This window comes from Phaethon aethereus (assembly GCF_964289735.1).
Source record: "Phaethon aethereus genome assembly, chromosome: 3".
NCBI lineage: Eukaryota > Metazoa > Chordata > Aves > Phaethontiformes > Phaethontidae > Phaethon > Phaethon aethereus.
This window is the reverse complement of record NC_138576.1, coordinates 93,048,762-93,065,170: the sequence shown is the minus strand read 5'-3', so window position 1 is coordinate 93,065,170 and position 16,409 is coordinate 93,048,762. Positions and strand designations below refer to the sequence as shown.

At 40.6% G+C, this 16,409-nt stretch overlaps 1 protein-coding gene across 1 annotated transcript in view; it reads left to right on the top strand.

Moving 5' to 3' along the window:
- Positions 1 to 210: 210 nt before the first annotated feature.
- The window catches only part of STRN (striatin), a gene marked incomplete at both ends in the record, with an annotated part of 63,719 nt that continues 47,520 nt past the window's right edge, over positions 211 to 16,409 (top strand). The window contains 2 exons of the mRNA XM_081998120.1: positions 211 to 513; positions 13,718 to 13,821. Of these exons, the coding sequence (XP_081854246.1) occupies positions 211 to 513; positions 13,718 to 13,821 (407 nt within the window). The remainder of the gene's footprint in view (positions 514 to 13,717; positions 13,822 to 16,409) is intronic.

Below are 16,409 nucleotides of genomic sequence, written 5' to 3'. Positions count from 1 at the left end.
TCCCAGAATGCCACGAGAGGGGCCGGGGCGAATCGCTCTCTGGGTTTGTCCCCGCCGGGCCGCCGTAGCAGCCGGCGGGGGCGGCTGTCAGGCGGTGACGGCGGGCGGGACGCGCCCAGGTTGTTGCTGCTGCCGGGACGCGGCTGGGTGCGGGCGGCGGCTCGCCGAGGAGGGGGCGGCGGCAGGGAGCGCGGCAGACCCGGCCCGGTCATGGACGAGCAAGCGGGGCCCGGCGTTTTCTTCAGCAACAACAACAATAATAACGCTCTGCTTCTGCCGCCGCCGGCGGGCGGGCCGGGGCTGGAGCCGGGCGAGGCGGCGGCAGCAGCAGCCGCCGCGGCGGCGGCAGGAGGAGGTGGCGGCGGTGGCGTCTCAGCCTCCGGAGCCGCCGCGCCGGTGTCGGCGTCCCGGGCTCAGTACAGCGTGCCGGGCATCCTGCATTTCCTGCAGCACGAGTGGGGCCGCTTCGAGGCGGAGCGCGCCGAGTGGGAGGCGGAGCGGGCGGAGCTGCAGGTAACACCCGCGACCTCCTTCCCCCCCCCCCCCCGGCTGCTCCGGCGGCCGCTCCCCTCCGGCTGCGCAGGGCCGGGGTCTCCGGGCCCTGCGCAGCCGGAGGGGAGCGGCCGCCCTAGCCTCTGCCTCGGCTTCCCCCTTGTCCCTTTCCCCGTGAGGGAGAGGCCGTCCGGCTTCGCTGCGGGCCATTTCCCTCCCCCTCAGAGAGCGGCCGCCCCCCGCCGCCGCCGGGCGGAGGGGCGGGACATGGCGGCCGGCCCTGCGGGGAGCGGCCGGTGCCCGCCGCGCCGCTCTTGCCGCCTCCCCGGAGTTTTCCGGGTGCCCCTCCAAGGCCGGCCGCCTAAACTTGTAACCAGTTTCATAACCCGCTGTTAAAAATTGCCTCCGGCGAGCTGCGGGCCCCGCTTGTGCCGCTGCCTCTCCGCGGCCGGCGGCTCCCTCCGCCCCCCCGGCCCTCGGTGCTGGCCCGCAGCTCCTCTGGGCCCTCGGCCCCCGGCCAGGCCCGTGGGACCGGCTGCAGCTCCCTTGGTGTTATGGGACACGTTATGTGGTGTTTTCATTTGAAAAGCGGTGGGGTTGATACGCTCATTAAAGCATTAAAGGACTGATAGTGATCTTGTGGTTAAAGAACTTGTGGACTGCTGGCCTAGAGCCATTACTGGCAGATACTTAAGTGATGGGCACGTTACATTAATAACAGTCGATAATGGAGCCTTCGTTGTTGTTCCTCTTTGGCTTTGTTTACACGAAAATCTCTGTTGTAAACCTTAACGCTGTCCACCTTACCAGCAGCCCACTATTTGGTTCTGTTGGCCATGTTTGAGACTGAAAAGTGTTTACTCGGCTTCTTTTTTAGGTCTCCTGTCTTTGTCTCTTGCTTCCTGTCCATCTTTTTCCTTTTTTCGTCTTTCCTTGAAAGTACCATCTTTGTCAAGAGTCTTGTGCCTTTTAGCAATGTAAACCACTTCTCTGTTTTGTTGTTTTTTTTTTAATTAGTAGGGAAGTTACCTTTTTAATCGTACTTTCTATGGTAACATCAAACAATCACTCTGAGAAGAATGGCAGATGTGACATTCTTTGCTGAGGGTTCCCTTGTAGGAATTTAAAGGAAGTGGTCATGAGGACAAAAGGGTAATCTTTATTTTAACTTCAATGATTCAGTGAAAAATTCGTTAGTAACTGAATCATGTTTCTATTCATTGCATCCAGTACATACTAACATAGCTATGTATAAGAATGTGTCACACATCCAGTGAAGTCTCATAAATACCTTGACTTTTTTTTATAGCTGATATATCAAAAACTGCTTTGGAGAAAAAAAATCTGTCTTATTTTCATAAGAAATTCTACCAGTGCTATAATAGTAATAACACTTTGTGTATTTATAGTGCTCTTCAACAGAGGCTAGCATGCCATTCCTCCTTCCCCCTCCTCCCCCAAGTATCCCTCAAAAGCTTGGTAGGTGTTATGGATGAAACAGGAGGAAAGTAGTAGAGTATTTAAACTGTTTGCCAAAGTCATGTACTATCAGTGGCCAAACTAGGAATATAACCAGACTACAAGTTGTTTGCTTGAATGCCTTTGGGTCTTGCCAAAACATCTCAATAAAGTTATAATTAGCTGTGGCTGGCATTGCCACGAGTTGTAACAGCATTTATCTGCTGCAGAGTCATGTTCAGAAAGGTGCAAAATTCTTGGCTGCCTCTGTAAACATCAGGCATTACGTCTGCTGTGACCGTTTGCAGTTGAATGTTCTTTGATCCGTGTTAGAGGTCTGTGTTAGGGGTACGGCAACTACAGGATGGCTATTAGAAATTGTACGTGTACAGCTGAAGGATGAGCAGCGTTAATTAAAAACTGGTTCCGTGCTCCTTCTGAAGCCTTTCTTTGGCCTATATATTTGGAATTGTTTAACAGAATAATGGAAATTTGAGGTCGGGCAGTTTCTCTCTCTTGAGATGAAGGTACAAGGCTCCTGACTGTACTTTACTAGTCATCTAACCAATGTAAGTTTCAGTGTTAGATTATCTGCCCTCTTGTGAGGCTGGGTGGCAGAGGAGGTCTTCTTAGTATCCCATAAATTTAATCTACAATTCATCTTGTGTCTTAGAGCTAGACTTTTTTTATCTCCAGTTTCTTACCTGCCATGATATTTAAATACTTCAAATACTTTATGCCACAGTGTTACTGTGCTTGGCTTCTGCTCTGTGATCGGTGGTTAGTTCAGCTATACCCTCTCCCCAAAAAACACCTTGTATCTCAGTCCCATTGTGATTTCCTGTCTTCCTTTTCTTCCCTGCTGGGTTTCTTTTTATTTTCTGTTTTTCTTTTTCTTGTAATTAATTGTGTGGAACTAAATGTGCTGTTCAGGTAGAGTACCTTTCTGTTGCATTATGTGATTATTGTTCGGGTGACACACACCTGAGTTTACAACATGTGAGTTGGCAGGCCGGGCAGCTTACTCTCTGTTCTTAGTTACTGGTCTAGTACTGCCTTTGCAAGGTTTTTCTTCTATCAAGTGCATATATTTTGCTTTCCCTGGCAAATATCCATGTTTACTCTGATTTTCTAATTATTTTTCTTGAATCCTTTATAATTATTGTTGCCTCTGTTATATAATCTTGCTCATTCAGGGTGAAGGAGGACTTCAATATTTATGTCTATGCAAGTATCATTAATAAGCTGTGTATTTCAATTAAGAATGAAAAAAAGATTCGTACAGGGTTCCCCTAGATGCTTCTCTGCTAATTACATATTTCGCTTTTAATGCTTCCTTTCTGTTTATGGTACTTTGACATCTACAGGTTGAAAAATTGTCCTAAGGATAAAGTTTCATGATGCCCTATGAAGTAATTCGCTAGAATAAATGCTGATGTTATTAATCCTCATTTTAGTATTCACAAACTGTGTTTTACACCAGTATCATTTATTTTCGTATCTTTTCAGAAATGAGTAATTTTCCTTCTCTTAGGTTCTTCTAGCAGCTGCTTGGGAGAGTTGATAAGAAAGGGTTTCCTGTTCTGCAAAAGTTTCAAACTTCAATTTTTTTTCATCCTGCATTTTTCTGGACTGTGTTTCCAAGGCATTTCAGAGTTCTCATTATGTATTGGACAAGCCCATCCCAAAATAGCCAAGAGTTTGATCAAATGCATATGCAGGGCACTGAAATTTATGTGTTTGCTTGAGGCAAGCAGGGTTTGAACTGCCTCCCATATTGGTGTCTTACCTTAACCATAAGTCTTCTGGCTGGTTGGGGTGATTCTCTGTTGTGGATGTTATTTCCCTTTTAATTAGCAATCTGCAGCCCCTGGGAGAGCGTGATGGGGACTCTGCCCCCTGCGGCTGGGACCCCTGCAGAGCCAAGCACTGCCGATGCACGTCCCTGTCCAACAAGCGACAAAGCTGTTGAGCTCTGCTGCTTCTGAGCTGGATGAGCTTGGAAGGCTATTGTGTGTGTGTATGGCTTTTGTTTTGACTAGAAATTTTGTCTTTGCAAGCAGTGCATATGTTGCTGTGGAAAGTTTTGCTTCTGACAAGCATTTTTCTGGCAAAAACGCTGATTTGCAGACTTTGGCATTTCTCTGCATTTCACAAATGTTCTAAATTGCAACAAACTGCTGTGCTGTATGTAACTGCCTGTATAGACACCCCACATCCTTCTAAAGGATTTTCTAGCTCTCATCCTCTTCACTATTAAAGTTTTCATTTCTTCTAGCTGATAACTGTTTCTTTAGAAACTTCTTTAGAGCACTAGACTGCTTTGGAGTAGTGGAACCTGATAGGATTACATTACAATTATTTTTCCTGGGTAGACTTTCCTTTGAAAAGGTTTGCAAGGAAATTATGGAGAATGGGTAGATACAATGTGCCTGTCTTTCTACAACTTTGTTAAATATATTCCTTGTAAGACAGTGACAAAAGAAAAACACAACACCCAAATGATAGGGAAAGAGTTAATGAAAGGAGATAAAATGTGGTTATATGATAGCAAACAACTGTAATAGAAGGAATGTGATGGAAATAATAGATAAGCACTTGAGGTCGGTTATGGAAGTCAGATTTAGTAATGTTATCTCTCGGGGGGGGGGGGGGGCGGGTCACGGTTGGTGATCTTCCCCCTTGCTGCTGCTTTTCTGAGGCAAGAGTCAGGCGCTGAAACCAGGCACGCTACGTGGTAAGATTGTGTCCTTGGAGATAGACAAGTTAAAGTAATGAGGAGAAGGGGCAAATCAGACAGATGGCTGTGACTATTTATAGTGTGGTTTAGGACATTCATTACTCGATTCAGAAATAGTTGATATTTACAGTTTGTTGGCTTTTAGATAACGGTCCTCTTATTGGATTAAGTTTCTAGTTAAAAATCATTCTGATAGCTGGATAATCTGATAATATTGTTCAGAGAAAAAGAAATGAGTAGTCGGTTGATGAAATCAGTTGTTTAGTTAATGGAAAACTAAAGATTTGTTTTGGCCAATAAAATAGAAGATAAATTGCAATTTGAAGAAGTTTTGTATAAGATTTTCAAATGTGATGATGTGGGTCAAATCTTTGAGATTCTCTATGAAAGATTAATTATCAGAAGTGCTGTAGAAGTCTTTGATAAAATATTTTTTTATAGTGATTAATGTTAAATTCCTCTCCACCCTAGAAGGACAGTATTTTCAACTTTATTGTTTTAAATACGTCAGACAAATCAAAAGGAAGGTGGAAGAAAAGAAGGCATGATCACAATACTGAGATGTGTTTAGTTGGGAAAGGTGATGCTAAATGGGTCTCAGTGACTGCCAGATATCCTTTCTTTTGCTAAGCTTTTTTAGTAGGCTTTCTAGTTGCCAAATTCATGTGAAGCAAAGAAGACACTTCTGTACTCCTCTTTCCTGTTCACTTATATGCATGATTCCCAGCTAATCGCAATATACTCATTGATAAACTGTCATGGCTTGTTTTATTTAAGCCTGGAGGACTAGTGTGAATAAATGGGCAGTGATGAAAGAGCTGCATTATAGAAATTTGTAGCTTTTGTAGAGTAGTACAATGTAAATACAAATGGATGAGACTGGTTCTTTGCAAGTCTGTACTTGGTTTTTATAGTAGTTTGGGGTTTTTTTAATTGCATAAATGATCCGAGCATTTCCCAGCATCAGATTTTCCCATTCTTCTCAAATCTGTTAAACCTGTAATTTAGTTTAAGTGTAATGAAAATATGTTTCTTAAATGGGCCTGACTCTTTTAGGAAAGTGCTGCTGTAAACACTGACTTGGTATGAACAGATGGTTTTGCAATGTTACATTGTCTCCAAGTTGTCTGTAAAGCTTAGAAACACTTTTGACAGAAAGTTACACTTTTTAAAAGTAGAGGAATTTCTCTTTTTCATGATTTGCTATAGAATTGTTGAATTAAGCAAAAATGAAATAAGTTGTTAGATTCCAGGTGGAAAACTTTAATTTTTTTATTTCAGGTTAGCATGTGGTGAAACATCCTATGTGTCTTTAGTAGCGCATGTTTATAACTTAAATTGGTATCTCTGTGTCCTACTCAAATTGAAGCCCTACTTTTCCTGTTGAAGGTCTTGGCTCTTGTCAGTTTTATTGCATCAGGGGTAAGTAACTTTGCACTGTTTGAACAACAAGTTGCAAATGTAACTCAGTCTTTATCGATGTTTCAGTAGACACTGAAACTTTATTTACTAATTCTAGAACAAGCTGTGTAAAATTCCCCAAGGAGGATCACGTGCATCTCAAGAGACTTTTGGTTCATCTTAATTTAATGCTAGAAGAAGCAAGTCTGTACAGATGCCAAGCCTCAACTAAAATTTATATCCATACAGTTTTCTGAGAAAATAGGTATTGGTCGGCAACCTACTCGCATATTTGGTATCACAAGGCTGCCAGGCCTTGTCAGGTCTTAGACTTTCTAAGTTTTTTAGCAAAAAAAGTGGCAAGAACTGACTTTGATGAAGGACTGTTATGTTTTGGTTTATATGCTGAGATACACTTAGATATTTGAAAGAGCTCTTCTGAATCACTTCAGAGTGCCCAGGATCCAAGCTTTGCAGACAATGCACTAGAATAAAAATACTCTGAAATGTGAAAACTTTATCATAGTGACCTCTTCTGTATGGGCCTGTAGATTGATTTATCTAGACGTTGCTTTCCTGTTTGAAAAGAGTTTGCTATTTGCTAACTAATATTGAATATATTGAAAATAACCCAGTGACAAAGAAATTAAATTAAAGTTCACAATGTGGAAAGAGTGCATTTTTTTCTGCTGTTAGCCAGAAAGATGTTTCCCTTTAGGGCAGTCACATAGGGCAGGATTGCAAAAGCATTGGAACAAAAATGGCATGCACGATATTCATATCCGAGCTTGTAAACAGGAGGTGAGAACAAAATCGGTTATTTTTGCATCTGTTTCACTTGATGCTCTAGTCAGTTCAGGGTGGTGGTGCATGCTCGGATACAAGCGGTAGCTGCTTCTGGCTGTAGGATCGAGAAATAGGAGTGCGGCGATCGCCTTTGCAAATGCTCATGTGGTCAAGCCTGGTTCACTCCTCTTTATTACCAAAGCCAAATCTACAAATCTCCTCCAGATTTGTTCTCTCTTGTCTTGCTATACCCGAAGTGATTCGTTCAGCCTGTGAACTTCCATTGTCTCAGAGGCCATAAGTCTGTCTGTTAGTCCTGGTGCTGACTGCACTGTTGCATTTCTGCCTGCCTTGTACAGCAAGTGGAAAGGAATTATATTTGAGCATTTGCAGTTTGGACTCCAGCTCATAATACACGGCTATTTTGTGACATGTCATTGCAGTGTTGCCTATAGAATTACACTGTGTTTAAAACTTGCTCTCTTTTTGTCCTTACATCAGTCTACACGGAGAATGCTCCTGGGACTCAAAAAAAAAAAAAAAAAAAGTTAACCCTCAGCACTTAAGTAAGTGTACTGCGAAAATGGGTGGAGGATTAGAGAAAATTTTTACTTATGAAGAATGACTAAATAAACTGAATATACATTGCTTGGCTAACTCAGCAAGTATTTTGAGGTTCCCAGTTGTTAGAACAGCGAAGGACGGCACTGGAGAGTGGATAGAAGAAAGACTGGCTATCTGAATGGAGACCTGCCTAGTAAAACACTTCAAACAGCAGAAAGAAAAGTCTTCTGTTGGTTGAGATGCTTAAATTAGTAACCAAGGTATTGCCAGGAGTAAATTACTAAATAATTTTTGATTCTGGATGATCTATTAGGATTTTTGAATTCACTGATAAGAAATTGTTTTTGAAACAATCTTTTCCAAGAGATGAAGAATGTAAGTAAATGGCTTTTTCTACCATCTTTTTTTTTACTGTAAGGTAAATCTTTGATCTCTTTTGGATGATTTAATTTTTTCAGGGCTTAGCTCTGATGCCACTTTCAGGACATCTCTGAGAAGTCCAGCAGAAATCATTTGCCAGCAGCAGGTTGTGCTGTGTGTTACTCCCACAAGGCGCTATCGTCCAGCGTGAGCGTGCAGGTGACGAAGTGCGTCTGTGCAGGGTGAAGCTACATACGCCTCGGTGCCTGCTGCTTGTTTCAGCCTGTGGCCCCACTTAAGTTTGGTGTTATCTTCAATGGCTACAGGTGCTTACAAAAGCTCCCTAGTCTCTCTTTGCAGGGAGTGCTGGTGGGTGTGTGTTGCAATGTTAAGTGTGGTGCCTGAAAAATTGTTTGCCGGTTGTACTAGACCACTGATATTTCCACACACCCCTGTACCTGTTTTTTCTCTCTTCTGCTCTCACCACCCTCCCCCAGCCATACCTACGCTTATTTACAAATACACTTAGATATGTAGTGCTTCAGTGAGCCAACTACAATCTAAAATACTTAGCACCCTGGCAGCCTGCAGAATCCTTCTGCCAGATCTCGGTAGACCGGTTGGAATGACTGGTTAATCTGTATATATATTTAGTTACTTTAGCTGTCTACCTATTTTTTGCAATACTTTTCTTGCAGTTTTTCCCCTCCCTTGTTCTCTTTCTCTCAATCTGTAAAGACCTTGTTACTGAAGTATGGAAGTAGTTTATACAGAATTGTGTGTGTTAGTAGCTCTCACTTTGTCAGATGAGGCCTGCTGACCTTCAAGTGCCCATACACTTGAAGTGAGATTTACTTTAAAATATTTACCTTAATATTTTAAAGACAAGAATGAAGAGGCTTTTTATGGTTCTTGAGTCTTAAGAATTAAAAAAAAACCCACCAAACACAAACAACTTTTAACTTGAAATAGCTGTAAAATTCAGGAACCGATAGAAATTGATACTAAACATGCATCATTTGTTTAGCAGCCATAGTATTGTTTCTTTTTAAACATTTTCTGTTAAAGGTAAATATTTTTTTAATCTCTTGCTTTTCTGTAATGTCAAGGTGTCAGCCTAAAAAGGTGTGCAGATACAATATACTTTTTAACATCCTTGTCATTGTGGTTGCTGATTCCAGGAAGTGTACATTTCAGTTTACTTTTTAAAACATTGGTAGAAACCAGATTTATTAAGATGCAATCAAATTATTTGATTGTGTTGTTATGGCTGCTCAGCCTTTATTAGGAAGTCAACAGCATTTTAAAAAAATGTTGTTTCTAACCCAGTGCTACCGAAAACATTGCCTCACCCTTTTGTCCACTCCACAGTAATGCGACCTTTTTGGAGAATTTCTTAAAACAGCAATGTTGTTGCACATGAAATTTTTTTTAACCATAAAAATGAATGTTATTTTAAAAATCTCTTGGTAAAGAAGTGGAATAGTTAAGAAAGCTACAGCGCTATTAATTTAGACTGGATGCATGTTAAACTTCCAAGTTTTGTTGCAGTTGGTAGTACTAAAAATGTTAATGAGAGAGAGTGGGGAAAAAAAAAAAGGAGGACTGTTTAATTGTAGCTGAAATCGAATGTCCCAGGCATCTCTCTTCTGGTTTTGTTTTGGTTTTCCTTCTTCTTGTTCTCTTGATTTTAATTTAACAGTTGAGCTGTAATGCAGCAACTTGTAGCACTTAGCCTGGAATAGAGTCGAGGCAGTCGCTGCCGATTCCTCGCTCTGGAGCCAGCGGGGCTGGGTGCTTTATGGGGACGATGCACCCCACCCATAAGGCATGGAGCAATGCCTTGCGTTTTTTTGCGTGATCCCCGTAGGCACTTTCGCGGTTTGTGATGACTAGCTTACAGCTTGATGCATTTTAACCTTATTAGCTAGAAGGTCAGTTGTCGCAGAACCTGTTTGTTGGGCATATTTCTGAATTCTTGAAATTTTTTGGCAAACCTTTCCAGGAGTGGCCACAGCAGAATTGTAGAACAGTGTTGCAGATCATTCAAAGCAGAAGCGATCCTCCTTCGCTCTCCTACTCCCTCACGTAGTGCAGGCTTCAGGTTTGACTTGCGCTAAAACTGCAGCCATGCAAAATGACCCGTGCAGTCTCAATCTATTGATTGTCGTTTACATGCAAATTATAAGAAAACTGCAGTTGTGCAGTTCAGTTATACTTTTAATTGTGTTTAAACCCAGACCTCTTGCACTTTTAATGTTTGCACAGACATTTAGGCAGCTATTGGCTAAATATTTTGATTTGAAATGGTGAACTTGGTTATCACTGTTTTGTTCTAGAGACTGAGGAAATACTGCTAGATCACATTTGTCATTTTAGATATTTAAACTCAGTGTATTCATTTATTATTTTTTTTTCATTTATACTACAAATTGTTTAATTTATGGTATGAACATTTAGATTCCTCTGCATATTTTCAGTTAATTGTCAAACACTGTAAAGAATGAAAACTGCTTATGACATATGGACTGTTACGGTATTATTAGTATCAAATCTCAGTTATTACTTTAATGTTGTCCTTATATATATTGCAAATAAACCTGAATATTATCATTAAGAATTTCTTCAATAAAATTTGAGCTTACATATGTAACTGATGTTTTGTTGTCCACTGAGGCTGACAATCTAATAATCCAGTACTTCTATAAATGAGGGATAAGGATTGCTAACATCCTGTTGGAAAGAGGGGGAGTAGTCTCCTTACTTTTTTGTATATTATGAAAATGACCAAATGTAAGCATTCTCATTTTCAGAGCCAGAATTTCTCAAAAATAATGAGTATTGGACGTAAGGATGCTACTCAGAAAAGCATGAACAAACTATGCTAGAAACTGCGCAGCCTCCGAGGAGAGAGCAAAATTATTCTCCGGCCCTCTGATGCCCTCGCCTGTTTCTTGATTTGCCAATAAAACTACCGATCTGTGAAGTATGTAGTAACCTTGAGAGATCCTGGTAATGAGCTTCTGTAGAGCTGGAGAGATTGCTCTTGGGCCATGAATTCCACTCTGTTTTTGCTGCGTGCTTTTTGAGTAAGAAACACAAGAATTTCTTGGAATTTGAGGGAAAAGAAAAGTTACAAGACATCAGTAAGAGCATTGGCACACCACTGACAGTAAAAGATGTCCAAAGAATCGATTAATATTTCTTCCAGTGCTTGCTCTTCCTGTATACTATGTGTATAATATGTACAGCCTGCCAGTGGCCCTGAGGAGGTAGAGCACCATCATTTTTCTTCATGTTGAATCATAAGACATAGATGCATCAGCTCCAGAGGTAGTTAGGGACATTTACATTATTTTACATGCTTGAGAAGCTTCTGGTAGTATTTTTGAATTTTCATTCTCAAATGGTTAGTCAGACAAGTCACAGTGCCAGGCTTGCCCCATATCAGAAGCATGACTGCTCATTTTCTCATGAAGGTGGTGTCGTATGATATTTCTTAATCAAATCTATTTATGTCTCTCTCATACAAAAGTAAGCTGTCAAAACTAGTGAGAAGTTGCATTTTTTTTCTTTGTTTAGGCTGCTACCAGTGAAAGATGACTTTAACCTCAGTTGTTAGCATGGTAATGCCGGTTTGACCCTTGTAGTAGAGCATCACGTGAGCCAGGCTATTACTGACTATCCTTTGCCAACCTGCCAGGTAAATACGCTTCATTCCAGCCTGTTCAGTCAGTTTGTTCTTAGCTAGAAATCGCCCGCAGACAGCGGGTCACGTTATAGATCGCTTCAGCTTGTGCCCTGATGGCATTGGATGATCTTCATTCCAGCCGAATGCATATTTACGTCATGTCCTACTATATTTAATAGCGTGCTTTGATGTTCACTCCCTTTTTGGCGAGAAGGGTGCTTGTTTATTTCTGCTGGGCCTGTTTGGAGGCAGGGAGAGAGAAAGCACTATCACAGAAAGCACTATCACAGTGCACTAAGTATATGCATGATAATCTGGGTGTCTGTACAGTTACTGCAAACTAAATTGTATGTGCTTGAGGTGTTCCTCTTATTACTGAGAGGGACAGCGACCCTGTTGAATTGACATGCTGCTTGCACAGTTACATTCCTCAGGGTAGGAACTGCTGACTCCAAAGCCAGAATTTCTTTCTTCTGGGCCTTTTCCTAAACCTGAGCATAAAGCAAATGTTAGAATTCATTTCTAGTTTTTTTTGTTCATCCCAGTTTAAGTGTTAAGTGAGGAGAAGTTCCATGCCAGAGTGACAGAGGCCTTTCTTTTGATTCAGATGAGGATTTTTTGGCAGTCAAATGCATTTCCCCCTACTGAAGGTGAAGACCAACTTCACTGGAGAGCAGCCAGTGTTTTTCACTTGTCATGAACTGGCTGCTCTAGTTGGTGACTGGTGGTTAAGGATTCTTCAGGTGTCTGTCAAGCTGTTTACTGGCTGTACTTGAGCAATGGAATTATGTCAGCTGGTGTCATATTTTAGAGCAGCTGCTATAGCTGACTACCAGCAAATGGCCTTTTAGAGTAAGATTCATCTTGCCTGATCTCCAAAATTCAACCAAGTTTGTTGTGTGCATTCCCTTTATAGTTGGTGGAGAGAAAATGGCATTTATGGACACTTTTTCTTACCTTGGGGTTAAAAATCTGAAGTCAGATAAATTCTTCTGTAAAAGTGTCTGTCTCAATTAAAATATCTGGGGACTGCTTGCAAGGTTGTGGCAGGTGAGGAGAAGATACTCCTACTCGTTTCTCCCTGGCTTTCCCTAGAGATTGGTGCAAACTGCAGTACCTACAGAAAACACTGCTTCTAGAACTGCAGTGGGCATTTATATAAATCAAAGGCTTACTGGTCTTCACATTCAACAGCTGATGGTCTAGACCAGTTGCCTTCCATCCTGTTTGTGCTTCTCAAGAGACAGGTGAGGTACTTGGAGACTAAGCTGCAAAGGTGGCAAAAAGCTTCTGATCCTGAAAGTGGCAGGCTGCTTGCTATGCAGGTGAGGCCAAGGTGTGAAGTGGTGACTACCCATAGGTATTTCTGTCTAAAAGTGTATTCATGAGTTAAGAGAGCACAAGAACCTGCCTCTTGTAAGGGACTTGATTTGAGCATGAGGTACAAAAGCAGGTATTTCTGCCTTTATGATTAAGAATTAATATCTTGCATATGTCATCATTTTCTATTTAAAGGAAATTTTTCACAGGCAACTAAATACTTATTCTCTGCTGGAAGTCGATAAAGGTTAGGTGTCTGTTTTCCACTTTTATTTACTTCTATACCATTTCACTCCTTGTCGCCCTCACCAAAATACTTTTCTCTGTTTTCCATTTTTACTCCCTCTTAATTACAGTATTTCTGGAGAGCTTTCTTCAACCTATTTTAGTAAGAATTATAATTGATGTTTGGCACTGTATTACAAACGGGGTTTTATTTTTCTGTTAGCTGATCATGCTGTCCCTCAGTTCTTTGACTAGTGTCATGTATCTAACATGTATTGATAGAACAGTACACGAATTATATACTACTTCAGTTAGTGAGCAGAAATACTTTATCATCTTTTGCTTATTGTTGGTAAATGCTTTTATCTGCTGAAGGCTTTTTGTATGCTTATTTTATCTATTCCTTATCCTTTGTTGAATGTTTAGCCAAGAGAGGAAATAAACCCTGTCAAACAAACTAAAATTGTGGGTTTTTTTAATCTGTAATGAACATGCAGTTTAGAAGGCTTATCTATGCAGTGTTTTGTCTAAGCATTTAATGTTTAGGAAACACAGTAAGCCAATTTCTTTTGAACTGTACAAATCAATTTTAAAATAACTTGGGGGAGACACACATGCTTAAGAGCTGCGCTGAGTGGTTTTGAGGAAGCAAATTCTAAATTGAACACTTCCTTTTGCAGGCTCAGATCGCCTTTCTTCAAGGTGAAAGGAAAGGGCAAGAAAATCTGAAGAAGGATCTAGTGCGAAGAATCAAAATGCTGGAATATGCACTTAAACAGGAAAGGTACGCTGCTTTAGTGATGAGTACACGATGAAGACATTCTGAAGACAGATACTTTCCTTTGCCTTTGTATTTGACAAAACCAAGAAATATTTCTTCTGTATATATTCCATTCTCAAATTGACAAATATTATTATACTAAATAAACCTAGTAGCCAAAATGTCCACGTTTTGGTAAAAACACTAGCTAACATAGTATGGCTCCAAAAACATGCAAATAAAACCCACAGTTGATCAGTGATGAATACCTTTCCCTTGGTAAAATTCCACCTAATTGTATAGAGTATACCCCAGAATTACAGTGTATTCTCTTTTTGTTCAAAGTACTAGCTTTCTTTAATAATCTCTGGCAACTGAAATGTTGAGTAACTGTCTTCAGACTAGTAATTACTAGTTTTTAATCTTGCTAAGTGTTTAGTCTTTTCAGTGTGATAGACTCTACAGGAATATCTTCTGGAGGCTAATGTATGAGGAGTGAAAAAATGTTTGTGTTTACCAGTTAATCAAATGTCTGTTTCTTTGTTCACAGGGTTTTCAGTAGATGTCACCAGTCTACTATACCATTTTGTTCTTACATATACTTTCCTGTTGTTCTAATCTTTGAGGCAAACAAGTTGTTTTTTTATCGTGTTTCCAGAAGTCCTTCTGTTCCACTGATTTATTTTAGGACAAGTATTAGTTTAAAAATTTTTTTTTATGAGTAAAGGGTCTTTTAAAATTCTTGACCAAAGAGTATATTTATGGTACTACTGCAAAGCAATCATTGCTTTCATACCATTTTTTTATTATATAATTCCTACTTCTCTTTAATAAAATAGTAGTAAAATAATAATAAAATAAACCTCTCTTAAATAGTTTGTATTAGTAGAAATAAGATTAGAAATACATGTATGCAAATGAGGAATAGACTATTGCTGCTAGACAATTTAAAAAGGACAGTAATAGTTGTACATCACTGTGGTGCATTTAGATTTGCTCATCTTCTATGGACTGCTTCAGCACGAGACATGCCTTGCACCATCCGGTTTGGCTCTTTGCAGTAGCAACCAAGTCATCTGCTAGCATGGAGCTCCAGCCAGTTTCTTGGCCAGTAGTAGCCTCAGGGCTCGAGCATACTTTCTTCCGCTTTGGGGAGTTCTCAGAGAAGTGCTTAAGGTAGATACCCTTTTTTGCCCAGGCCTTATTATGGCACTGATCCTATATCAACTAGCACAGAAAAATATCAGATATATGCATAATCAAGATTGCAGTTTATAGCCACAGAAAGGCTTACATTTGAGGCATGATTATAAAGATTAGAGTCACTTTAAAAGCAGACAGAGGCAATGGAGTATTCTTGTGCAGTTAAAGATATGCTTTAAGGTATATAAATTCAGTAAGATTTCTTGTATTTTAAAACTGAGGGAGCTGTCCTTGATTACTTAGAGATATCTCTAATACTTCATGTTCATAACCCAGATAAATCAGCAATTTATCTAAAATTATCAGACTATGTAAATACATTTCCATGTGATATCAGAGAAGCTTTGTAAGATTAAAAAAAAAATTAAAAAATAAAACTTCCACATGGATTGTGAAAAAGCTCCCCAGTTGTATTCAGTAAAATCTACCTAAACTAAGACATTTAAATCTTAATGCAGCAGTCACTGTCAGGATTAGGAGAAAAACCACAATGGTTTCTTATTAGCCGTTTTTACACAGGTATCTTTTAGCTTTTCTTGTATTTTTTTCTGCAGTATATGGTATTGGCCTTGGTTACTCAGGTCAGTAGGCTACAGTCAGCTGTTGCCATCCAGTTTGATACCCACAGTATCAGTGTGGGTGTGCGATGGTTTTTAAAGTAAATGTGATGTTTGTGAATGGTGTGTGCTGGAGACAGCTGTTTATAAGAGTCTGTGGTTTTAAACAGCAGTAGTATTTGCCAGTTTCTGAAGAAACAGTCCTGTATTTTCTGCTGGAAATGTCTCTCAGCAAAGTGCTCTTGCTTGGTCCTTAAAAGAATGGCAACATAGAGAACTTGGAAGCACTTCGCTCTTTCCCAGCATTTTCCTCAATCAGCTGTCAGCCAGGTCAGGCAGCAGTCAGTTGGGATGCTGGCTGTTTCCACTGGGATCTCAGAGCTGGAAAATGAGATCCTACATGGTAGGAGGAAAACGTTTCTGGTCAAGTTAGGGGAAGGGGTTGGGGGGGGTGGGGAGGGAACAGGGAAGCATTGCTGTGTGCCTTCATTTCTGCCCTGCCCTTGCAGCACACCACAGGCTTCTTCGCTAGATGGAATAAGTTGTGAGTAATGGGACCGAATAAGAAATGGTGGCCCAGAGTAGCCATTGTTTGCAATGTCCTCAGGAAACCATGAGCCAGAAATGAGCAGCTTTGGTTTTCTCAGATACATGCTTTTATGAGCTGCTGTTCTGTGTAGCGGGTGTTCAGCATTTCTTTTATCAACCAAATGTTTTCAAAGTTTACTATAAATAAACAGCTTTGGAAGCATTGTCATTGTTCTCTATTTCATGGCACCTAGGTAATTTTTATAGTGGGTAAGGTAGAAAATGAGTTTTAGTTATGGATTATCATGTTCTTCTGACAAATTT